The 26,697-nt window shown below is 40.6% G+C and overlaps 1 protein-coding gene across 1 annotated transcript; it reads left to right on the top strand.

Moving 5' to 3' along the window:
- The first annotated feature begins 8,071 nt into the window (after window positions 1–8,071).
- LOC128695284 (uncharacterized) lies at window positions 8,072–26,551 on the top strand. The gene is given in 14 exon segments (XM_070095350.1): window positions 8,072–8,271; window positions 9,582–9,755; window positions 10,206–10,393; window positions 10,602–10,727; window positions 13,117–13,282; window positions 13,534–13,772; window positions 14,141–14,325; window positions 14,661–14,897; window positions 15,476–15,658; window positions 15,979–16,161; window positions 16,683–16,791; window positions 16,996–17,965; window positions 25,739–26,035; window positions 26,428–26,551. Coding segments are annotated over 14 exon segments (3,381 nt in total).
- Window positions 26,552–26,697: the final 146 nt, after the last annotated feature.

Consider the following 26,697-nt stretch of genomic DNA (forward strand, 5'->3'; position numbering starts at 1 on the left):
GAACCTAGCATATTTTAGACACGATTTCTTACTATACTTTTAATTTCGTTTTATTTTTTTAATTAGACTGTTTTGGACATTTATTTGTTTCAGTTAAACTCATTTTATGTTCTGGTATTCTATGCTAAACAAGTGATCATTTTTATATATTCGTTTACCTATCAAGTCGTTCCAAAAAGCATTGGTAAGAATCATGACATTAAACAACATGTATGTGGAGTGTAAACAAAACTACGCATAAACTACGTGAAAACAAACACATACGCAAGCGTACACACACACACACCCATACATGTGCATACTTGTATACGTGTTTGCAATCGCAAACAGACACACACAGGTACACACTTCACTCAAAAGATTATCCGATAAAGAAGCAGTTTTCCAGCCAATGGGAGGCTGGCTTCCGAGTGATGCTGCTCTCAGATCTCATCCTGCTGCTGCGCATCTACCACCTCTCTCCAGTATATAACATCAATGGGTCACTGTGATGGCCACAAAGTGAGCCATACTGCGGGATACCAAACTTCATCTGGCTTCTATACAGTGTGTAAGTCATAGGTTAGACACTCTCTCTCTCTCTCTCTCTCTCTCTCTCTCTCTCTCTCTCTCTCTCTCTCTCTCTCTCCCTCTCTCTAAAATTGAAAGAGTGCCATCAATTCAGTAAGTGCTGCGTATCTTACTCCACAGCAGTGGATGTGTCTTGCTTCCCTGTGTTGACAGTGGTGTATGCATTTTCATCTCCAGTAGTACTGACAGTGGTGGATGGTGTCTTTCTCTTCAGTTGTAGATGTGTCTTATTCTCCAGTGTTGACAGTGGTGGGTGTCTTAATCTCCAATGTAGACAGTGGTGGGTGTGTCTTTATCTCCACTATTGACAGTGGTGGGCGTGTCTTACTCTCCAGTGTTGACAGTGGTGGGTGTGTCTTTATCTCCAGTGTTGACAGTGGTGGGTGTCTTCCCCAGTGTTGAGAATGGTGGGTGTGTCTTCCCCAGTGTTGACAGAGGAGGGAGTGTCTTCCCCAGTGTTGACAGTGGTGAGTGTGTCTTACCTAGTGTTGACAGAGGAGGGAGTGTCTTCCCCAGTGTTGACAGTGGTGGATGTGTCTTAATCTCCAGTGTTGACAGTGGTAGGCGTGTCTCTTCCCCAGTACTGGCTCAGTGGTACAGCACTGGGCCAAGGGTACAACACTGAGTCAGTGGTACAGCACTGGGACAGTGGTGCAACACTGAGACAGTGGTACAGTATTGGACCAGTGGTACATCACTGGGCCAGTGGTACAGCACTGGGCCAGTGGTACAACACTGGGACAGTGGTACAGCACTGGGCCAGTGGTACAAAACTGGCCCAGTGTTTCAGTACTGGTACAGCATTGGACCAGTGGTACAGCACAGGTGCAAAACTGAACCACTGGTACATCCCTGGATCAGTGGTACACCACTGGAACAGCACTTGACCAGTGGTACAGCACAGAGCCAGTGGTACATCACTAGGCCAGTGGTACAACACTGGGACAGTGGTACAACACTGGGACAGTGGTACAAAACTGGGCCAGTGGTTCAGAACTGGTACAGTACTGGACCAGTGGTACAGCACTGGTACAGTACTGGACCAGTGGTACAACGCTGGGACAGTGGTACAAATCTGGGCCAGTGGTTCAGAACTGGTACAGCACTGAACTAGTGGTACAACACTGGACAGTGGTACAAATCTGGGCCAGTGGTTCAGAACTGGTACAGCATTGGACCAGTGGTACAGCACTGGTACAAAACTGGACCACTGGTACAGCACTGGACCAGTGGTACGGCACTGGTACAGCACTGGCACAGCAGTGGACCAGTGATACAGCACTGTTACAGCAAGGGGCCAGTGGTACAGCACCGAGCCAGTGGTACATCCCTGGGCCAGTGGGACAGCAATGGGCCAGTGGTACAACACTGGGACAGTGGTACAGCACGGGGACAGTGGTACAGCACTGGTACAAAACTGAACCACTGGTGCAACACTGGTGCAGCAGTGAACCAGTGGTACGCCACTGGTACAGCACTGGACCAGTCGTACAGCACTGGACAAGTGGTACACCACTGGTACAGCACTGGACCATTGCTACAGCACTGGTACTGCACTGGACCAGTGGTACAGTACTTGTACAGCACTGAACCAGTGGTGCAGCACTGGTACAGCACTGGTACAGCACTGGTACAAAACTGGACCAGTGGTACAGCACTGGGCCAGTATTACACCACTGGTACAGCACTGCACCAGTGGTACAGCACCGAGCCAGTGGTACAGCACCGAGCCAGTGGGACAGCACCGAGCCAGTGGTACATCACTGGGCCAATGATACAACACTGGGACAGTGGTACAACACTGGGACAGTGGTACAAAACTGGACCAGTGGTTCAGCACTGGTAGAGCACTGGACCAGTGGTACAACACTGGTACAAAACTGGACCAGTGGTTCAGCACTGGTACAAAACTGGACCACTGGTCCAGCACTGGACAAGTGGTACAGCACTGCTACAGCAGTGTACCAGTGGTACAGCACTGGTACAGCAGTGTACCAGTTGTACAGCACTGGATCAGTGGTACACCACTGGTGCATCACTGGATCAGTGGTACACCACTGGTGCAGCACAGGACCAGTGGTACGGCACTGGTACAGCACTGGTACAGCAGTGAACCAGTGGTACAGCACTGGTACAGCACTGGGCCAGTGGTACAGCACCGAGCCAGTGGTACATCACTGGGCCAGTAGTGCATCACTTGGCCAGTGGTACAGCAATGGGCCAGTGGTACAACACTGGGACAGTGATACAGCACTGGAACAGTCGTACAGCACTGGTACAGCACTAGACCAGTGGTACAGCACGGGTACAGCACTGAATCAGTGGTGCAGCACTGGTACAGCACTGGACTAGTGGTACAGCACTGGTACAAAACTGGACCAGTGGTACAGCACCGAGCCAGTGGTACAGCACCGAGCCAGTTTTACATCACCGGGCCAGTGGTACAACACTGGGACAGTGGTACAAAATTTGACCAGTGGTTCAGCACTGGTACAGCACTGGACCAGTGGTACAGCACTGGTACAAAACTGAACCACTGGTCCAGCACTGATGCAGCATTTGACCATTGGTACAGCACTGGACCAGTGGTACAGCACCGAGCCAATGGTACAGCACTATGCCAGTGGTACAACACTGGGACAGTGGTACAAATCTGGGCCAGTGGTTCAGAACTGTTACAACACTGGACTAGTGGTACAACACGGTGACAGTGGTACAAATCTGGGCCAGCAGTTCAGAACTGGTACAGCACTGGTACTAAACTGGACCACTGGTGCAGCACTGGACCAGTGGTACAGCACTGGTACAGCACTGGACCAGTGGTACAGCACTGGTACAGCACTGGACCAGTGGTACAGCACTGGTATAGCACTGGACCAGTGGTACAGCACTGGTACAGCACTGGACTAGTGGTACAGCACCGAGCCAGTGGTACATCACTGGGCCAGTGGTACAGCAATGGGCCAGTGGTACAACACTGGGACAGTGGTACAGCACTGAGACAGTGGTACAGCACTGGTACAAAACTCGACCACAGATACAACACTGGTGCAGCATTGAACCTGTGGTACACCACTGATACAGCACTGGACCAGTGGTACAGCACTGGACAAGTGGTACAGCACTGTTACAGCACTGGACCAGTGGTACAGCACTGGACCAGTGGTACTGCACTGGGCCAGTTGTACAGCACCGAGCCAGTGGTATAGCACCGAGCCAGTGGTACATCACTGGGCCAGTGGTACAACACTGGGCCAGTGGTACAACACTGAGACAGTGGTACAACACTGGGACAGTGGTACAACACTGGGACAGTGGTACAAAACTAGATCAGTGTTTCAGCTCTGGTACAGCACTGGACCAGTGGTACAGCACTGGTAAAGCAGTGGACCAGTGGTACAGCACTGGTACAAAACTGGACCACTGGTCTAGCACTGATGCAGCACTGGACCGGTGGTACAGCACTGGTACAGCAGTGGACCAGTGGTACAGCACTGCACCAGTGGTACAGCACTGGACCACTGGTACAGCACCGAACCAGTGGTACATCACTGGGCCAGTGGTACAGCACTGGGCCAGTGGCACAACACTGAGACAATGGTACAGCACTGAGACAATGGTACAAAACTGGACCAGTGGTTCAGCACTGGTGCAGCACTGGACCAGAGTTACATCTCTTTTACAAAACTGGACCACTGGTACAGCACTGGTACAGCACTCGTACAACACTGGAATAGTGGTACAGCACTGGTACAACACTGGTACAGCACTGAACCATTGCTGAATATAATATATATATATATATATATATATATATATATATATATATATATATATATATATATATATATATATATATATATATATATATATATATATATATATTTATTTATTTATATATATACTATATAAATTAGACGTCCTCCAGATGTTACCTCTGATGTATGGAACGCTTCACAAAAATCCTCCTCCATCATTCATTCTTATTGTTTTCGATATTGATAGCATTATTTTCTACACATGAAGTGTCATCTTCGTGTGGTACATGGTACTCCTGTTTGGCAGGCTCTCCATCATGAATAAACCAGCCACTCACAACAGAACCCTCGTGTCTGACCGTATTCTCATCATCTGGATGTGGATGGATGGTATGGCAGCCAGTGAAATATCTCGTCGGAGCGGCATCAGCGTGTCTACGGTATACAGGTGGATTAGACGGTGGCAGGAAGAGGGGACTGTGAAAACACGAACGCATACCGGACGTCCTCGATTCACGCCTTTGGAACGAAAACCTGCAGGTGCCACTAACGCGCCACGAAATACGTCAACACCCGACGTTAACAGATCATTTAGCGTATGTTCATACTTACAAGCTGTCAACCATTGTTTGCATGGCAGAAGTCGAATATCCACACTGATTCCTCTGTATAACGAGTGGGGAAGGACAAAATATCCATTCTTGTATTAATCTACCTAACGTGAATAAAGGTAATTTTGAAAAGAGAATTGATTCTTACCCTGATTATGTGAAAAATTATAGTTTTAATACGTGTCTAATTAATGTAGTGAACGTGTTTGCCTCTGTGAAAAACAGAAACAGACTTTCTTCTGATTGTATATTTTTGTATATTTTTATGTATACATTTTGACAATCACGACAGTGTCTATTGTGGTAAATTGGACACATGTGAAACTCTTGGGTATCTTTATTGAGGAAACGTTTCGCCACACAGTGGCTTCGTCAGTCCATACAAAGGAGAATCTTGAAGAACAGGAGGAGAATGAGGTAATCAGTCCCTCAACCTTGAGTCGATGTGGTCAGTCCATCAATCTTGATTAGAATCTATTCATTCTATTCAAGATTGATGGACTGACCATATCGACTCAAGGTTGAGGGACTGATTACCTCATTCTCCTCCTGTTCTTCAAGATTCTCCTTTGTATGGACTGACGAAGCCACTGTGTGGCGAAACGTTTCCTCAATAAAGATACCCAAGAGTTGCACATGTGTCCAATTTATCAACATGTCGGTTCTCTGAACCATTCATCTACAAAGTGTCTATTGTGACTGAGACAAACGCGTACATTTCATGTATCGGACATATGCTAAACTCTTCATTAAGAGCAAGTAACAGACTAGATATTGTTTTGAGTCAGCAACTAAACAGCCCTCCAGTGCTATAAAACAGATAAAAGGGACATTTAGTACTGTCAAACTATATGCTAAATTAATCTTAACAGGGGAACTCCACAGGTAACCTGACGTCCTCTCACATCCGACAGGTGACTCTCTCTTCCACTCATTCCATATGACATATAACACCAGCTCACAGTCTTCCACGTACACATAACGTCCTGCCCATCTACTCCTTGTATGACTTACTAAAGCCCACTGTGTGGGCGAAACGTAGTCTATAATAAGTTTTCTCTGCGCCAGTTGGTTTTCTGCTAGACTTGTCACATATATCTGACATACGACAAATCACAATTATTACTGCTACCACAACTACTCTTGCTACCACAACAACAACTGCTACTACTACTGCTACAACTACTACCGCTACCACAACGACTACTACTACCATCACTAAAACTACTGCTATCACAACTATTACTACTACTTCCACAGTTACTACTATTACCACAACTACTACTGCAGTAAGTAATAATATTAATAATATTTAAAAATTAAAACAAAAGTATTAATGGTAACAATATTGTTCATGAACTCTGCAATATTGTTCGTGAACTCTGCAATATTGTTCGTGAACTCTGCAATATTGTTCGTGAATTCTGCAATATTGTTCGTGAACTCTGCAATATTGTTCGTGAACTCTGCAATATTGTTCGTGAATTCTGCAATATTGTTCGTGAACTCTGCAATATTGTTCGTGAACTCTGCAATATTGTTCGTGAATTCTGCAATATTGTTCGTGAACTCTGCAATATTGTTCGTGAACTCTGCAATATTGTTCGTGAACTCTGCAATATTGTTCGTGAACTCTGAAATATTGTTCGTGAACTCTGCAATATTGTTCGTGAACTCTGCAATATTGTTCGTGAACTCTGCAATATTGTTCGTAAACTCTGCAATATTGTTCGTGAACTCTGCAATATTGTTCGTGAACTCTGCAATATTGTTCGTGAACTCTGCAATATTGTTCGTGAACTCTGCAATATTGTTCGTGAACTCTGCAATATTGTTCGTGAACTCTGCAATATTGTTCGTGAACTCTGCAATATTGTTCGTGAACTCTGCAATATTGTTAGTGAACTCTGCAATATTGTTCGTGAACTCTGCAATATTGTTCGTGAACTCTGCAATATTGTTCGTGAACTCTGCAATATTGTTCGTGAACTCTGCAACAGAGAAACAGATTAATGGAAGATAAAAAAGCAAAAGTTTGCAATATATATGACATTATGTTTCGCTAGTTTGTTGCTTTTAATTGCAAAAACACTTCTTGTTTAATTATAACTCCAGGATATATACACTGAGTGGAGTGTACTATTCAGTGTATATACACTGAGTGGAGTGTACTATTCAGTGTATATACACTGAGTGGAGTGTACTATTCAGTGTATATACACTGAGTGGAGTGTACTATTCAGTGTATATACACTGAGTGGAGTGTACTATTCAGTGTATATACACTGAGTGGAGTGTACTATTCAGTGTATATACACTGAGTGGAGTGTACTATTCAGTGTATATACACTGAGTGGAGTGTACTATTCAGTGTATATACACTGAGTGGAGTGTACTATTCAGTGTATATACACTGAGTGGAGTGTACTATTCAGTGTATATACACTGAGTGGAGTGTACTATTCAGTGTATATACACTGAGTGGAGTGTACTATTCAGTGTATATACACTGAGTGGAGTGTACTATTCAGTGTATATACACTGAGTGGAGTGTACTATTCAGTGTATATACACTGAGTGGAGTGTACTATTCAGTGTATATACACTGAGTGGAGTGTACTATTCAGTGTATATACACTGAGTGGAGTGTACTATTCAGTGTATATACACTGAGTGGAGTGTACTATTCAGTGTATATACACTGAGTGGAGTGTACTATTCAGTGTATATACACTGAGTGGAGTGTACTATTCAGTGTATATACACTGAGTGGAGTGTACTATTCAGTGTATATACACTGAGAGGAGTGTACTACTCAGTGTATATACACTGAGAGGAGTGTACTATTCAGTGTATATACACTGAGAGGAGTGTACTACTCAGTGTATATACTTGAGAGGAGTGTACTACTCAACGTATATATATTGAGAGAAGTGTATTAAGTGTATATACACTGAGAGAAGTGTACCACTCAGTGTATATACACTGATATTTTATTTTATTCACTAAATCAGGGATTAATATATTCTTGACTGGTGGTGATCAGGTTATTTGCAGCCATAATGACCCTCCTGTAGTCAATAAGCTTTAAACCTCATTAATTAATAAACTTTTTTAAAATTCTAGGCAAAGATGGTATTATACAAGCTTCTTATATTGGTGGTAGTATGGTTGGTGCCGACAGCTAGTCAGGAAGTGGACGGAGCTGTGAAGCAGGTGGGCGTGGATGTGGGCGAGATGGTGGGTCAGGTGGTGGAGCACCATCTCACCAGCTGCCACCTGGTGCTCATCACCACTACACCTCGCTCATTTGTGTTTTCCAGGATATTACGGTAAGTTGATTAATATTTTTCTGCCAAACTTTGTATTTGGGTGTAGATAAAACACTATCTCTGACACAGCTATTTAACTATTACTGATCGGATTTACTTATTTCTGGTCTCCAGGGCATGATCACACAGTTATATTTTATTTTTAAATTGAGTTTAGTGTTTAAATTTTGTTTATCTAGTAACTAGATAAACTATGAGACCCTCGTTTTTCTGCGTCTGTTGCTATTTATTTCCTCTGCTCTATTTAATCCCCCTGAGTATTTTGTAACATTATCCTCCTGATTTTCCTCATTTCCAGGGTTGTTTGGGCGAGTTCCTTAAGCTTTGTCTCGTAAAAAATCCGCTCTGTCTGTTATAAATCTCTTTGTAAACCTAGTATACATATATGCTGTCTTAGATGCTGGCTCTATGCTGGCTCTATGTTGGCTCCTCTTACTCCAAGACAGGCCTAACATAAACTCTACATAATGTATTAAATTAATATTCGTCAGGGTTTCTGTAAGTGGTTCTTACGTTATTTTATTTTGTGTATGCTATCGAAATTATGCAAATATTTACATATAGAGTACATAGCCTGTGGTGTCTCACCTTACTGGCTGTATTCTGCGACCGGTTTTCTCCCTTATTCTCCTTACTATGCATTTATCAGGATTAAATTCTAGGAAACACTTTTATATATCATTTGCAGAAGGTTCAAGTTATCTTGAAACTCCTTCTTTCCTCCTTATTAATTTATTTATTGGAATATTTCTAATGACACGGAAGATATAATTTTTTCAGGAAAGTGATAATTCCTTATAGTCACCCTCCCCCCTTAATGTCAGCGAAGGGCTCTTGATTCAAGAAATTGTCCAAATTCTGCTTTTCCTAGAATTGAACTTAATGGCCTTCCATTTCCCCTGGCACTGTATGAACCCTACAGGTTTAGGGCTTCCTTAATGAGTGCAATAATAAATAATTCGGTAACTAATTTAAGGTTGATCCTGTGTAACGTCTAAAGTGCATCACTAATATTTAAATAAGCCAAATATAATACTTGTGTATCTTGATAGGAAATTTTTTAATTAAGCGGAATCGTTAAATGAATTAATACCAATTAGTATACTAAAGTATACCTTTAATGTACCAATTAGTATACTAAAGTATACCTTTAATGTACCAATTAGTACACTAAAGTATACCTTTAATGTACCAATTAGTATACTAAAGTATACCTTTAATGTACCAATTAGTACACTAAAGTATACCTTTAATGTACCAATTAGTACACTAAAGGTAAGAGATATTTAAAAATAACTTGTATTTCTCAGACATCTGAAGAAAGGCGTGGTGGCTGGAGTGGTGGTAGAGGCCGGATGGGTGTTGTCCCAGGACAAGCTGGTCCAGGACCGCCTCTTCCAGGGTCTGTGGGGCGACACCAGAACCTCCTGCCGGGGACTAATTGTCGATCTCACTGATGCTAACAGAACTGACACTGGACTCAGGCAAGTCCTCAAGATGATCGTAATATCCCTATATCAAGTATTATTTCTTGCGAAGGAACTTTATATAACGTTTGGTACTGTAATAATCGTAAACGACCGACATAAGCTGCGTAATAGCCACAGGGGGGAGTTGAGTGATAGCTCTAGGCCTTTCATGTTTCAATAATGCATCATCAGGAACTCGCAATGTTGCCGAAATAGAGCAGGAAATCCGGGAAGATCAGGTCATGGGAACAGCTCTGTCCAGAGAGATTAGTTCAAAATTATCTCTCCAGAGAGAGCTGTTGCCATTAACCGATCTTCTTTGATTTCCTGCTCTATTTCTGCAACATTGTAGCTCCTGATGATGCATTGATCAACACGAAAGGCCTGGAGCTATCATTCAACTCCCCTTGTGGTTATTTTGCATAACCTTACATGAAATAAGCAAAAAAAACTATTTCGTTTTAGGTTGATGACGATGTCAGGGTTGCACTTTCGATCTCAGACAACAGTGTTAATAGTGGGAGGAAGTGCAGATATGAAAGCTGTGTTCCTCCACGGAAGTCTTCGCAACACACTCCACGCCCTCTACCTCGCCGTCCACGATCCACCGCAACAGCGTACCTCGCGTCTCAGGAAAGTCATCACGCAGGAAAGTCAGTTAATAATACCAAGTTGCATAGAACCTCACTTGTAATATAATTATTCAAAGATGCTGCTCCTAATACCATTGACTTTACTGAAATTACAAAAGGGTAATAAAGCTATCTTGAAGATTGACTTGACTTACATCACATTTTCGCTTCGAATGAAATTCTCTCTTTGAGATCCTCTGTATCTGAGTGCGCATCTATTTTCTTGTAGCTGCAAGGAAACGTGTGTGGGTGTATCGACGGTGTCTCTTCTGCAACAATGGAGAGCAGAAGATTCAGTTCATCAGCCAGTGGAACTTGAACTCTCCTGTCGAGACCATTGCTCACCTATTTCAGGGTGAGGCATATTGTTTCAGTTATTCTTTTGTTTACTACTTTATACCCCAGAGTACACTACTTTTATGTTTTTTTTTATTATTATCACACTGGCCGATTCCCACCAAGGCAGGGTGGCCCGAAAAAGAAAAACTTTCACCATCATTCACTCCATCACTGTCTTGCCAGAAGGGTGCTTTACACTACAGTTTTTAAACTGCAACATTAACACCCCTCCTTCAGAGTGCAGGCACTGTACTTCCCATCTCCAGGACTCAAGTCCGGCCTGCCGGTTTCCCTGAACCCCTTCATAAATGTTACTTTGCTCACACTCCAACAGCACGTCAAGTATTAAAAACCATTTGTCTCCATTCACTCCTATCAAACACGCTCACGCATGCCTGCTGGAAGTCCAAGCCACTCGCACACAAAACATCCTTTACCCCCTCCCTCCATCCTTTCCTATGCCGACCCCTACCCCGCCTTCCTTCCACTACAGACTGATACACTCTTGAAGTCACTCTGTTTCGCTCCATTCTCTCTACATGTCCGAACCACCTCAACAACCCTTCCTCAGCCCTATGGACAACAGTTTTGGTAATCCCGCACCTCCTCCTAACTTCCAAACTACGAATTCTCTGCATTATATTCACACCACACATTGCCCTCAGACATGACATCTCCACTGCCTCCAGCCTTCTCCTCGCTGCAACATTCATCACCCATGCTTCACACCCATATAAGAGCGTTGGTAAAACTATACTCTTGTACATTCCCCTCTTTGCCTCCAAGGACAAAGTTCTTTGTCTCCACAGACTCCTAAGTGCACCACTCACCCTTTTCCCCTCATCAATTCTATGATTCACCTCATCTTTCATAGACCCATCCGCTGACACGTCCACTCCCAAATATCTGAATACATTCACCTCCTCCATACTCTCTCCCTCCAATCTGATATCCAATCTTTCATCACCTAATCTTTTTGTTATCCTCATAACCTTACTCTTTCCTGTATTCACTTTTAATTTTCTTCCTTTGCATACCCTACCAAATTCATCCACCAATCTCTGCAACTTCTCTTCAGAATCTCCCAAGAGCACAGTGTCATCAGCAAAGAGCAACTGTGACAACTCCCACTTTATGTGTGATTCTTTATCTTTTAACTCCACGCCTCTTGCCAAGACCCTCGCATTTACTTCTCTTACAACCCCATCTATAAATATATTAAACAACCACGGTGACATCACACATCCTTGTCTAAGGCCTACTTTTACTGGGAAATAATTTCCCTCTTTCCTACATACTCTAACTTGAGCCTCACTATCCTCGTAAAAACTCTTCACTGCTTTCAGTAACCTACCTCATACACCATACACCTGCAACATCTGCCACATTGCCCCCCTATCCACCCTGTCATACGCCTTTTCCAAATCCATAAATGCCACAAAGACCTCTTTAGCCTTATCTAAATACTGTTCACTTACATGTTTCACTGTAAACACCTGGTCCACACACCCCCTACCTTTCCTAAAGCCTCCTCGTTCATCTGCTATCCTATTTTCCGTCTTACTCTTAATTCTTTCAATAATAACTCTACCATACACTTTACCAGGTATACTCAACAGACTTATCCCCCTATAATTTTTGCACTCTCTTTTGTCCCCTTTGCCTTTATACAAAGGAACTATGCATGCTCTCTGCCAATCCCTAGGTACCTTACCCTCTTCCATACATTTATTAAATAATTGCACCAACCACTCCAAAACTATATCCCCACCTGCTTTTATCTATACATTTGATTGCGTGTTCTCGTTCATTGGATGGATATTGGGCGTACAGTAATCTAGACGCTTCAGCAGTGATATGTAACCTAAATCTTCATCTTCTGTTTTTGTCTGTCTGTGATCTAACATTATCTTTACCTTTTTAAAGGATACTTAAATGTGAAGAAATCTGCGAATAACTCAACCGCAAAGACTCAGACACACAGACACAGATACACAGACACAGATACACACACAGACACACACACACACACACACACACAAACACACACACACACACACACACACACACACACACACACACACACACACACACACACACATACACACACTCAGATGAGTCAAAGGGATGTTAGGAAGTATTTCTTCAGTCATAGAGTTGTCAGGCAGTGGAATAACCTAGAAAGTGACGTAGTGGAGGCGGGAACCATGCATAGTTTTAAGACGAGGTATGATAAAGCTCATGGAGCAGGGAGAGAGAGGACCTAGTAGCATTCAGTGAAGAGGCGGGGCCAGGAGCTGAGTCTTGACCCCTGCAACCACATTTAGGTGAGTATACAAGTAACATGCTGTTACATGTATATTTCGTCTATAAAACAGATAACAATACTCTTACACATTTCACAGAGCAGCTCCAGGACATGATGGGCCACAGTCTGAGCATCGTGACGGTGCCTTATTTTCCCTACATAGACTTCCAGTCCGCCAGCGATGATCTTAATGATCCGGTAAAGACCAAGGACTCCCTAGACGTCAGGATAATTAACACCTTTGCCGCTCTTCTTAATTTCACGTAGGATTTCTTTCTCTTTAAATGTATTATATTGGCGATTGATTAATTCAGAATTGTCTCTCGTTTTGATTACAAAATAAAATACTCATTTAAATTAATTATGTTTATTATATTTTGTTTTTTAATATATACAGGAGTTTCAACTCTATATCTGGAAGCATTTTCAGAACTCGAAGCCTCGGTAGTATCCTCTCCTGTCTCCCAAATGTTTGTCTCGTGTATTTGTCTTCGTAAAATATATTTTTTTTTAGGTATAACGTTTACGCGGAACCTACTCGTTCATTTGGAGAGAACATTGACGGTAACTTCAGCGGGATGATTGGTGAGCTTCAACGTGAGGAGAGGGACCTTAGCACCATAGTGGCGCCCACACCAGCGCGTCTTAGAGTGGTCGACTATATGTCGGGGTATCCCTCTGATCCACTCACTCTCACCTCACTCAAGCCAGCTACTCTACCTCCCAGCCTGGCACTTCTCAGACCCCTTACAGGTGATACGACTTGTCATTAAGGCGTTGGCGAGGTCACTTCTGCCGATGAGGTCATTCCTGTAGCCGATAAGGTCATTTATGTTATAGTCGAAAACACTTCTGTAATCTATGAGGTCATTTCTGCTATTGATGAGATGCCTTATGTCGTCGACGAGGTCACTTCTGTCGTCAATTGAGTTCTGTAACCTCTAAGACTGTTCAACTTTTTGACGAAATTAATTGTACTTCTGTCTTTGAATACAATAACAATAACAAATTGGATTTCTGTGTTTAAAAAGATTATATCAGATGCATTTTTTTGTTAGGCAACTATTCTTCTTTGCATGTTGATAAAAATGATTCCAAAATAGCCTTAATAATTAACACAGGAGAGCTGTGGCTTGCACTGCTGGTGAGCGTGTTGGCTTGGGGCGTGGCGCTGTGGCTTCTGCAGAGGGCGTGGCCCAGGCAAGAAGGAGGACGCGGGTTTACACTGAGCGACACTCTTCTGTACAGTTGGGGTTCTCTCCTGGCGCAGACACCTTCTAACCCCTCCGTCAGTAAGTCTGGAAGGGTATGTTATGAGAGAAAGATTGACAAACAGCTTAGGGTTTGGTGAGGAAATTCCTGGACAACCAGAAAACTTTCCTGGATATTTCCCTATTGTTCTATTGTATCATCTTGGTATTGTATCGTCTATAAATATAGTTGGTAATTTTTTTCTGGATATCTGAGAACTATTCTCTTAAGTTATACTGTTTAAAAATGTCAAGATAATGGCTTCATCATGTTATGATTTATAATGCATATTCATTTATTTTAGCGGAATGCTGACTGTTTACCTTTGTCGTACCTGTAAGTAAAGGCATTTGGAAGAATGTTGAGATAAAATATGTTAAACGTTCACAGTTGCTGGTTGGTACGTGGCTGGTATTTTGCTTGATCATTACAACGGTGTACAGCTCCTCGCTGATCGCCCATCTGACAGTCCAAGGGACGACGCGTCCCATGGATACGTTTGAGGATTTGCTTCAACAGCATAATTGGAAATGGGGCGTCGACCCCTGGCTTTATAAAGGGGCAACTCTTGAGTATTTTTCTAAGCATCCGTCTCCTGTGGTGAAACAAATATATAATGGAATGGAGGTATGACTAAAAAGTATTTTTTATCTATTATTATTATTATTATTATTATTATTATTATTATTATTATTATTATTATTATTATTATTATTATTATTATTATTCCTGTTACTATTCATAATTTAATGAAAATTTAAAATGCTCTTAAATTGTAATAATTTACCGTTATATAATTACATATATAATTTACTCATTAATTCATATGCTGGTAATCAATAACAATTAGTTGTCAGTTAATATTTTAATGAGTTTTGGATTTTTCAAGGAGTAATTCTGTCAATAGACTCTTTGATAATCTATCTTTTTATATAAAGTATTGTGGCTTATAGAATTGATATATCCTATATTTTTTGCTAAAAAGAACTCAAAAAAAGGAAAATAAAAGTCACAATACCGCAGCTGGTACAATTCATAACTAACCAACAATTTAAATAGAATAGTTCAGACAACGTTTCGGTCCCTCCTGGACCATTATCAGGTCGCTAGAGATAGTCGAAAATAGGCCCAAATGATGTCACTTTTTTTCCCCAAAAACTGTGTGTTAGTTGTGTGGAAGTTACCACAGTGTTGGTATGAGTCAGATGCTGGAGGCGGAGGAGGCGCTGAAGAAGGTGAAGACTGGAGGCTACTCGCTCATAGACCACAGGAACTACATTCAGGTGGTTGTAGCTTCCTGGTACACCGACACCAACGGCAACACACCCTTCTACATCAGTAATAAAGGGATATCCGTAATAGCCGCCTTTGGCTGGGCAATCAGGAAAGTAGTATATTACTTCTGAGAAGATATATACATATAGATATAGATATATTTCCACATTTATGTGTTACTCGTTGAACATCTGACTAGATTACCTCACTATTTTGTGCGTATTTTTCTTATTTTCTGTTCAGTCACAGGTTGGTTCATGAAAAACTGTAGCCAAAATAATCCAATGACTGATACTTCTGCAAAGTTTTGTATGCAATACAAGCGTTTAACTTCTCGTACGATGCTTTGATAAACTGTAATCTAATTGAACTTCAGTAATATAGAAACTACCAATCTTCATAGTTTTAAAAACTGGAATAAGTGTTTAGCAAGATGAACTGAGAAATCTCTTGCAGGAGAGGTGCGCCTTTTCTAGTTCGTTTTCGTCAGCTGATATCCAGACTGGCAGATGCTGGATTAATAGAATACTGGACGAAGGAGGTGATAGCCAGACGAGTGAAGGAGAACAGGGAAGCGGCAGCTCTGAATCCTAATGCTGTGCAAGATATATCGCAGGTGACTCTCCAGAGTATATTGCAGCATATAGCAAAAATTTCATTGATTTCATTTTTCTTCGGTGGAGCTTTAATTTTTCAATACCGCATTTAAATGGTTATAATCATGACCATAATTTTTAAAGGGGTGGACCGGTAAGCCAGTGGAAGGCCTCGGTCAGATGACCTAAAGCTCCAACGGCAGTCATCATCTGACTAAGACCCGCGTCAGGAAATACTTGTCCTGTTTCCCGACGAACTTTACCTAACTTAATAGTTCATTTATTTTTATCACGTTGTGTAAGTGTTTCTGCACTTGTTCGTATGGTGCTGTACTCAGCTGATCTCTCATAGTTGTGCTTCTGAAGGGTTGAGCTCCAGCTCTTGGTCGAGTCTCTTAACGTTCAGTCAACTGGAGCAGTTCCACATTGTCATTATTACATATATTTAATATCCACGTTTCCATGTCTTCTTCCATAATATTTTTGAAGGTGTATACGTCGTATTATATTGAATAATGAAGATAGAATAACTCTTTTACAGGGAGAGAAGAGGGAGGTTGTACTTGGACTACGACATCTACAGAGCGCATTCTACTTACTGCTGTTGGGCACAGCAGTTGCCCTAGTCAACTTTTTAGGGGAAATACTTGGCCAGTTCTTCATTTCGCCTTAGTAACATTTTCTTGGGTATGACCAAACCTCTGACCAGGACTGTTGGGGCATGGACGATCCTTGGCTACTAGTTCTAGTAAAGCAATTATTAATATTGTAGATATTAACAATTTCATTCGCAAGGCACTGAAACCGAAGCTAATATTTGCAAGCCATATAAGGATATACATCTCCTGACCCAGACACAGGAAGCATCATAGATAAATCTCGGACAACCGCTGTTCCGGTATCCTCTGTTACTGACACTGATTATGTTGTTGTGTGTTCCTACAAGACCACCGTTGTTCCGTTATCTGCTGTTACTGACACTGGTTATGTTGCTGTGTGTTCCAACAAGATCACTGATGCTCTGGTACCTGCTGCTACTGACACTGGTTATGTTTCTTTGTGTTTCTACAAGACCACCGCTATTCCGGTATCTGCTGCTGCTGACACTGGTTATGTTACCGTGTGTTCCTACAAGACCACTGATCTTCCGGTGCCTGCTGCTACTGACACTGGTTATGTTGCTGTGTGTTCCAACAAGATCACTGATGCTCCGGTACCTGCTGCTACTGACACTGGTTATGTCGCTGTGTGTTCCAACAAGATCACTGATGCTCCGGTACCTGCTGCTACTGACACTGGTTATGTTGCTGTGTGTTCCAACAAGATCACTGATGCTCCGGTACCTGCTGCTACTGACACTGGTTATGTTGCTGTGTGTTCCAACAAGATCACTGATGCTCCGGTACCTGCTGCTACTGACACTGGTTATGTTGCTGTGTGTTCCAACAAGATCACTGATGCTCCGGTACCTGCTGCTACTGACACTGGTTATGTTGCTGTGTGTTCCAACAAGATCACTGATGCTCCGGTACCTGCTGTTACTGACACTGGTTATGTTGCTGCGTGTTCCAACAAGACCACTGATGCTCCGGTACCTGCTGCTACTGACACTGGTTATGTTGCTGTGTGTTCCAACAAGACCACTGATCCTCCAGTACCTGCTGCTACTGACACTGGTTATGTTGCTGTGTGTTCCAACAAGATCACTGATGCTCCGGTACCTGCTGCTACTGACACTGGTTATGTTGCTGCGTGTTCCTGTCATCTGTACAAGAGGGAGAATGAAAAAGAAAACATTGTTCACCAAAAATCTCGTCCACTTAGGTAAATGTAACACAGTTTAGCCACTAAGCCTCGAGTGACTTAGGAGAATGATTAAAAATCAATATCTTTGTTTTTCGCAGCTACGCGTTGAGAGGAAGGAAATTGGTATACCTGGTGCGTTAATATTCCTTTACCTTTAAAAAGTCTGTAAATAAAATATTCGAAATTAAATAAATTTTATGAATTATCGGTACAGCAACTTTCATATATGACATTTGATTTTTTTGCTCTGAAATGCTCCGAGTTACAGTGAAATTCGTGTACATGTTAAGCAACATATATAAAACTCAGAATTTATGACTATGGAATATGAAGTCTCTTCATGTAGCTGTAAGCGAGACAGGAATGATACCTGCATATAAATATGTTCTCTACTACGCCTGGCCATTGCAATCCTAAAAGATCAGCTACACTATTATCAGGGGGAAATATGTAATCTAAAAGCATTGTTGTCAATATGCAGGAATGTGATTTCTCTTGAATATCATGGGGTTTACAGCTTGTTGGCTTAACTGCTTTCTGAGAACTTCCTGGCAGGTCAGTCATGATGCCATAAGCTATTATATATATATATATATATATATATATATATATATATATATATATATATATATATATATATATATATATATATATATATATATATATATATATATATATATATATATATGCCTAAACGAATACCTACACACACATTCACACACAGATACATACACACATCTGAACTGCATCACAACACACACACACACACACACACACACACACACACACACACACACACACACACACACACTATACAATAGGCCTAGTGTCTAATCGACATGTGCCTAGGACAAAATGGTAACTAACACACACACTGTGCGAGACACCATAATTACATGATGACTAACTCAGTGGCAATCAACCACTGGTTTACCATTGCTAAGAACCCACCACAAATAAAGTCAAAGACTGCACTGTGTCCCTCCCTACACGTCTCAGTGTATATTAGTGCGCGTGCTTGACAGTAGGGAGTGATGGCTGGTCTGGTATATATAAACCGTGTAGCCTCATATCTGGGGAACACACACTGGCTTCCTCCCTCAAAGCGTAGCACCTGGGAACCCACACACCGTTTCTAAGGTAACTTGCCATCACACTGGCTTTACATTACTGGTCTGCAAACACTATTTTTATTTGTCATGAGTATGTTGAAGAATAAGGACATACACGACGGAAGAATGCATATACGGAGCATATTCAGATTATTTATATCAGTTTCAAGAATTTTGATTTCCAGGCAGCTGTTTTGAGTTGTGTAATCATTAAAAGTGTATTTTGTTAACATAAACTGCAATAAATATTATTTCACAGCGTAAAATATTCAATTTAAACTGTATCACAAATTATTTTTGCAGAATATTGTAATAATAAATATTAAACCAGGCTACCAGTTTTTGACTGTAGCAATAATACATAAATTCTCAAATTTTAAGTCTTTTCGCATATAATTAAATTTGGGGCCTATGAAATATTTTTTTTAAACTTGACCAACTAAACAAACCTAATTTAGACCATGAGTAGTTCCAGGTTAACTTATTTTTGATTACCAAAAACATATTTTTCTGATGGCAAAATATAATTACTTCTGTCGTACCACCCGCGTAATATTAGAATTTACGTAAACAAAAACAGCAGTAACTAAACTCAATATTAACATAAAAAACACGGGATTAACTCCTATAAAGTATATGATTCTGTGCTTGAAGGTATGAAAGAATGAGCCAGATGTGTATGTGTATATATATATATATATATATATATATATATATATATATATATATATATATATATATATATATATATATATATATATATATATATATATATATATATGCAAAACAACCACTCTGAAAGAATAGAGAAATTCCAAGCGCTTTCGTGACTACTCAATGTGAGTAGTCACGAAAGCGCTTGGAATTTCTCTATTCTTTCTGAGTGGTTGTTTTGCATATTCTGAAATCACCTGTTTACTGTGATCTTATTGCATATATATATATATATATATATATATATATATATATATATATATATATATATATATATATATATATATATATATGGTAAATGCAGCAGCGAGGAGACGGTTGGAGGCGGTGGAGATGTCCTGTCTAAGGGCAATGTGTGGTGTAAATATTATGCAGAAAATTCGGAGTGTGGAAATTAGGAGAAGGTGTGGAGTTAATAAAAGTATTAGTCAGAGGGCAGAAGAGGGGTTGTTGAGGTGGTTTGGTCATTTAGAGAGAATGGATCAAAGTAGAATGACATGGAAAGCATATAAATCTATAGGGGAAGGAAAGAGGGGTAGGGGTCGTCCTCGAAAGGGTTGGAAAGAGGGGGTAAAGGAGGTTTTGTGGGCGAGGGGCTTGGACTTCCAGCAAGCGTGCATGAGCGTGTTAGATAGGAGTGAATGGAGACGAATGATACTTGGGACCTGACGATCTGTTGGAGTGTGAGCAGGGTAACATTTAGTGAAGGGATTCAGGGAAACCGGTTATTTTCATATAGTCGGACTTGAGTCCTGGAAATGGGAAGTACAATGCCTGCACTTTAAAGGAGTGGTTTGGGATATTGGCAGTTTGGAGGGATATGTTGTGTATCTTTATACGTATATGCTTCTAAACTGTTGTATTCTGGGCACCTCTGCAAAAGCAGTGATAATGTGTGAGTGTGGTGAAAGTGTTGAATGATGATGAAAGTATTTTCTTTTTGGGGATTTTCTTTCTTTTTTGGGTCACCCTGCCTCGGTGGGAGACGACTGACTTGTTGAAATATATATATATATATATATATATATATATATATATATATATATATATTTTTTTTTTTTTTTTTTTTTTTTTTTTTCAACAAGTCGGCCGTCTCCCACCGAGGCAGGGTGACCCAAAAAAGAAAGAAAATCCCCAAAAAGAAAATACTTTCATCATCATTCAACACTTTCACCACACTCGCACATTATCACTGTTTTTGCAGAGGTGCTCAGAATACAACAGTCTAGAAGCATACACATATAAAGATACACAACATATCCCTCCAAACTGCCAATATCCCAAACCCCTCCTTTAAAGTGCAGGCATTGTACTTCCCATTTCCAGGACTCAAGTCCGACTATATGAAAATAACCGGTTTCCCTGAATCCCTTCACTAAATATTACCCTGCTCACACTCCAACAGATCGTCAGGTCCCAAGTACCATTCGTCTCCATTCACTCCTATCTAACACGCTCACGCACGCTTGCTGGAAGTCCAAGCCCCTTACCCACAAAACCTCCTTTACCCCCTCTCTCCAACCCTTTCGAGGACGACCCCTACCCCGCCTTCCTTCCCCTATAGATTTATATGCTTTCCATGTCATTCTACTTTGATCCATTCTCTCTAAATGACCAAACCACCTCAACAACCCCTCTTCTGCCCTCTGACTAATACTTTTATTAACTCCACACCTTCTCCTAATTTCCACACTCCGAATTTTCTGCATAATATTTACACCACACATTGCCCTTAAACAGGACATCTCCACTGCCTCCAACCGTCTCCTCGCTGCTGCATTTACCACCCAAGCTTCACACCCATATAAGAGTGTTGGTACTACTATACTTTCATACATTCCCTTCTTTGCCTCCATAGATAACGTTTTTTGACTCCACATATACCTCAACGCACCACTCACCTTTTTTCCCTCATCAATTCTATGATTAACCTCATCCTTCATAAATCCATCCGCCGACACGTCAACTCCCAAGTATCTGAAAACATTCACTTCTTCCATACTCCTCCTCCCCAATTTGATATCCAATTTTTCTTTATCTAAATCATTTGACACCCTCATCACCTTACTCTTTTCTATGTTCACTTTCAACTTTCTACCTTTACACACATTCCCAAACTCATCCACTAACCTTTGCAATTTTTCTTTAGAATCTCCCATAAGCACAGTATCATCAGCAAAAAGTAACTGTGTCAATTCCCATTTTGAATTTGATTCCCCATAATTTAATCCCACCCCTCTCCCAAACACCCTAGCATTTACTTCCTTAACAACCCCATCTATAAATATATTAAACAACCATGGTGACATTACACATCCCTGTCTAAGACCTACTTTTACCGGGAAATAGTCTCCCTCTCTTCTACACACCCTAACCTGAGCCTCACTATCTTCATAAAAACTCTTTACAGCATTTAATAACTTACCACCTATTCCATATACTTGCAACATCTGCCACATTGCTCCTCTATCCACTCTATCATATGCCTTTTCTAAATCCATAAATGCAATAAAAACTTCCCTACCTTTATCTAAATACTGTTCACATATATGCTTCAATGTAAACACTTGATCTACACATCCCCTACCCACTCTGAAACCTCCTTGCTCATCCGCAATCCTACATTCTGTCTTACCTCTAATTCTTTCAATTATAACCCTACCGTACACTTTTCCTGGTATACTCAGTAAGCTTATTCCTCTATAATTTTTACAGTCTCTTTTGTCCCCTTTCCCTTTATATAAAGGGACTATACATGCTCTCCGCCAATCCCTAGGTACCTTCCCCTCTTTCATACATTTATTGAACAAAAGTACCAACCACTCCAACACTATATCCCCCCCTGCTTTTAACATTTCTGTCATGATCCCATCAGTACCAGCTGCTTTACCCCCTTTCATTTTACGTAATGCCTCACGTACCTCCCCCACACTTACATTCTGCTCTTCTTCACTCCTAAAAGATGGTATACCTCCCTGACCAGTGCATGAAATTACTGCCTCTGTTTCTTCCTTAACATTTAAAAGTTCCTCAAAATATTCTCGCCATCTACCTAATACCTCCATCTCCCCATCTACTAACTCCCCTACTCTGTTTTTAACTGACAAATCCATATTTTCCCTTGGCTTTCTTAACTTGTTTAACTCACTCCAAAATTTTTTCTTATTTTCATTAAAATTTCTTGACAGTGCCTCTCCCACTCTATCATCTGCTCTCCTTTTGCACTCTCTCACCACTCTCTTTACCTTTCTTTTACTCTCCATATATTCTGCTCTTCTTATAACACTTCTGCTTTGTAAAAACCTCTCATAAGCTACCTTTTTCTCTTTTATCACACCCTTTACTTCATCATTCCACCAATCACTCCTCTTTCCTCCTGCACCCACCCTCCTATAACCACAAACTTCTGCCCCACATTCTAATACTGCATTTTTAAAACTATTCCAACCCTCTTCAACCCCCCCATTACTCATCTTTGCACTATCCCACCTTTCTGCCAATAGTCGCTTATATCTCGCCCGAACTTCCTCCTCCCTTAGTTTATACACTTTCACCTCCCTCTTACTTGTTGTTGCCACCTTCCTCTTTTCCCATCTACCTCTTACTCTAACTGTAGCTACAACTAAATAATGATCCGATATATCAGTTGCCCCTCTATAAACATGTACATCCTGGAGCCTACCCATCAACCTTTTATCCACCAATACATAATCTAATAAACTACTTTCATTACGTGCTACATCATACCTTGTATATTTATTTATCCTCTTTTTCATAAAATATGTATTACTTATTACCAAATTTCTTTCTACACATAGCTCAATTAAAGGCTCCCCATTTACATTTACCCCTGGCACCCCAAATTTACCTACTACTCCCTCCATAACATTTTTACCCACTTTAGCATTGAAATCCCCAACCACCATTACTCTCACACTTGATTCAAAACTCCCCACGCATTCACTCAACATTTCCCAAAATCTCTCTCTCTCCTCTACACTTCTCTCTTCTCCAGGTGCATACACGCTTATTATAACCCACTTTTCACATCCAATCTTTATTTTACTCCACATAATCCTTGAATTAATACATTTATAGTCCCTCTTTTCCTGCCATAGCTTATCCTTCAACATTATTGCTACTCCTTCTTTAGCTCTAACTCTATTTGAAACCCCTGACCTAATCCCATTTATTCCTCTCCATTGAAACTCTCCCACCCCCTTCAGCTTTGTTTCACTTAAAGCCAGGACATCCAGCTTCTTTTCATTCATAACATCCATATATATATATATATATATATATATATATATATATATATAAATATATATGTTGCAGTTTAAGAACTGTAGTGTAAAGCACCCTTCTGGCAAGACAGTGATGGAGTGAATGATGGTGAAAGTTTTTCTTTTTCGGGCCACCCTGCCTTGGTGGGAATCGGCCAGTGTGATAATAATAATAGTAATAATATATATATATATATATATATATATATATATATATATATATATATATATATATATATATATATATATATATATATATATAATATCTCCACCATCCACAGTCTGGTGGACTCAGCTAAAACCTATGATAGTGTCTGTGATGTGAGGGTTGAGTGCTAACTCCACGTCCAATAAGTAGTCTTCGTAGAACGCTGAATCTGTGCGAATCATTGATTGTAACTGTGTGGAGGTTCGATCCTTCGCCTTATTAATCCCTAGACACACCCACCATATCTAACTAATTTAGTGATTAAATTTCCTCTGTTCTCAATAAAATAATGAGCAAATTTGTTTTAGTGGAGAGAACTGATATAAAAAAAAATATTTTTGAAAAGCGATAGCATCAGTGCGCATTTTTAATATATTTATATTACAACCGATAAAATATATGAATTTATGTATGACTGTTAGTAATTGCAAATACGCAAAATATACTGCGCAGATGATTGTGCTCGAATGAGTCATTAACTTCTCGCAGTACCCCCACAATTAAGGCTATTGTTACTGTGAATCAATGTCAATAAAAGTCTAAATACGTAATACGTTGATTGCAGTCACGTTTATTACACTACTCTCAGCCATAAACATTTATTTCTCTAATAACATCAGTGTTGCCCTCACGTCGAAGACTTCCGCCATCCGGCGACAAACATTAGGTGATGTATAGGTCACGCGAGGTAGTGTCGAGATAATTGCTCCTGTCTAATACAAATTATGTATATATATACATTACCATGTCTTCACCCTTAAGCTGAGTCCAGCTTTGTTACCATGTCAGTGTGTCTGTGTTCACAATAACAGCGATGAATCAAAGGAGATATGACCATGACATAGAAAAGGCGAAAATGGACAGAATTTTTAACATAAAGGGGATAAGACGAAGAAAACATGATCGAAGGTGAACAGGCAGAACAATGTTTAACATAACATGGATAAGACAGGGGATAAAGCAAGAGATGCTAAAATAGAAATAGCACTGTAAAGATGTGTAAATGAATGAGGAACAACAATGGAAGATGCTGGTGTTACTAACGATTGAGAAATGAAGTGTAATATAGGCACAGTGAAAAGACCAATATTAATACTGTCAAAGAACAAGTGTCTAGGTATTTAAGCTGTAATTTTAAATGATCTTAAATATACACTTCCTCTCTATACATCATAAAGTATACATTGAATCATGTAAATGCTGAATAAAATAACTTATTCAGTAATGGGGTTTTATAAACCCATCTTTGATTGTAATGGAGAAAACAATGGAGAATGAGTTAAGCTAACAGAATAAGGATATAGTCCATACATGTGTTGCTCTTGCTTGACAGAACCTAACGAATGGAGCGACGAATTCAAAAAAGCAGGGATGCGACCGCTGACCGAGCCAGGATCGTATGGTTGTGGATGAGTGGGACGCCCGCTAGGGATATATCGCATATGACTGGCGCCAGCCTCTCTACTGTGTACAGGTGGATCCGTCGGTGGCAGGAGGAAGGAACAGTGGAGACCAAGCCTTACAACGGGAGGTCTATCATGGCCCAGTGGCAGGCACTACCTACAATTATGTCAGCCAAACACTTGCAACTTATTGCAAGCACTGGTATCGATACAGCATCTCTGAACATTCCATCAGCGTCCTTAGGTGTCCCTACATCTTCCCTTGGTATACCTATAACTTCCCTAGGTGCACCACTATCGTCCCATGAAGTTCCAACAGCGTCTCTGGATGTTCCTGGATCTCTACATATAAACTGTACCATTCCATCGTTAGATTATTACTTTCCAGAAAGAATGATTCCCAGACCAGTTCCTTTTTCTTGCGACAATATTTTCCGATATAACTGGGATCAAAGGCTGAACCATAATTCATGTTTATAAAAAGTATTAACTGAGGCTAGTTGCTTTAGAATTAATCCTATAAACAGTAATTAAACAGCATGATGATATTAACATGTTAACGGGTCGGATGACATACAGATTCAGTCTTAATACTGACGAATAATACACCAAATATTATAACTTAAAGTACTACTAATAAAGATAATAAGAAAATACTCGACTACAGCAATTAGTGTTACTATTAATAATAAAATAATTATAAAGAAATTCGCTTATTTTGTGTATCACTGTTATAGCACATTAAAAAATTTACTTTTAGCAATAAAATGTATAGCATGTCACAAGGGAATAGTTCAGTTGTCTTCCACTTCATAAATATAAAAGCACGTTACTATCCTAACCAGACTGAAGTCGAGATTCATATCAAATACACAGAACTATGATCAGGACAAAACACAAATAACCCGCACCTAGAAAACTGAAGCTTATGACGATATTTCGGTCCTACTCTGACTACTAACAAGTCTTCTTAAGTTTGCTAACATAACCCATTTTCGGCCTAAAACACGGAGATTTACCCTTTTGTCAA

The sequence above is a fragment of the Cherax quadricarinatus genome, chromosome 50 (genome assembly GCF_038502225.1).
Source record: "Cherax quadricarinatus isolate ZL_2023a chromosome 50, ASM3850222v1, whole genome shotgun sequence".
Taxonomy (NCBI): domain Eukaryota; kingdom Metazoa; phylum Arthropoda; class Malacostraca; order Decapoda; family Parastacidae; genus Cherax; species Cherax quadricarinatus.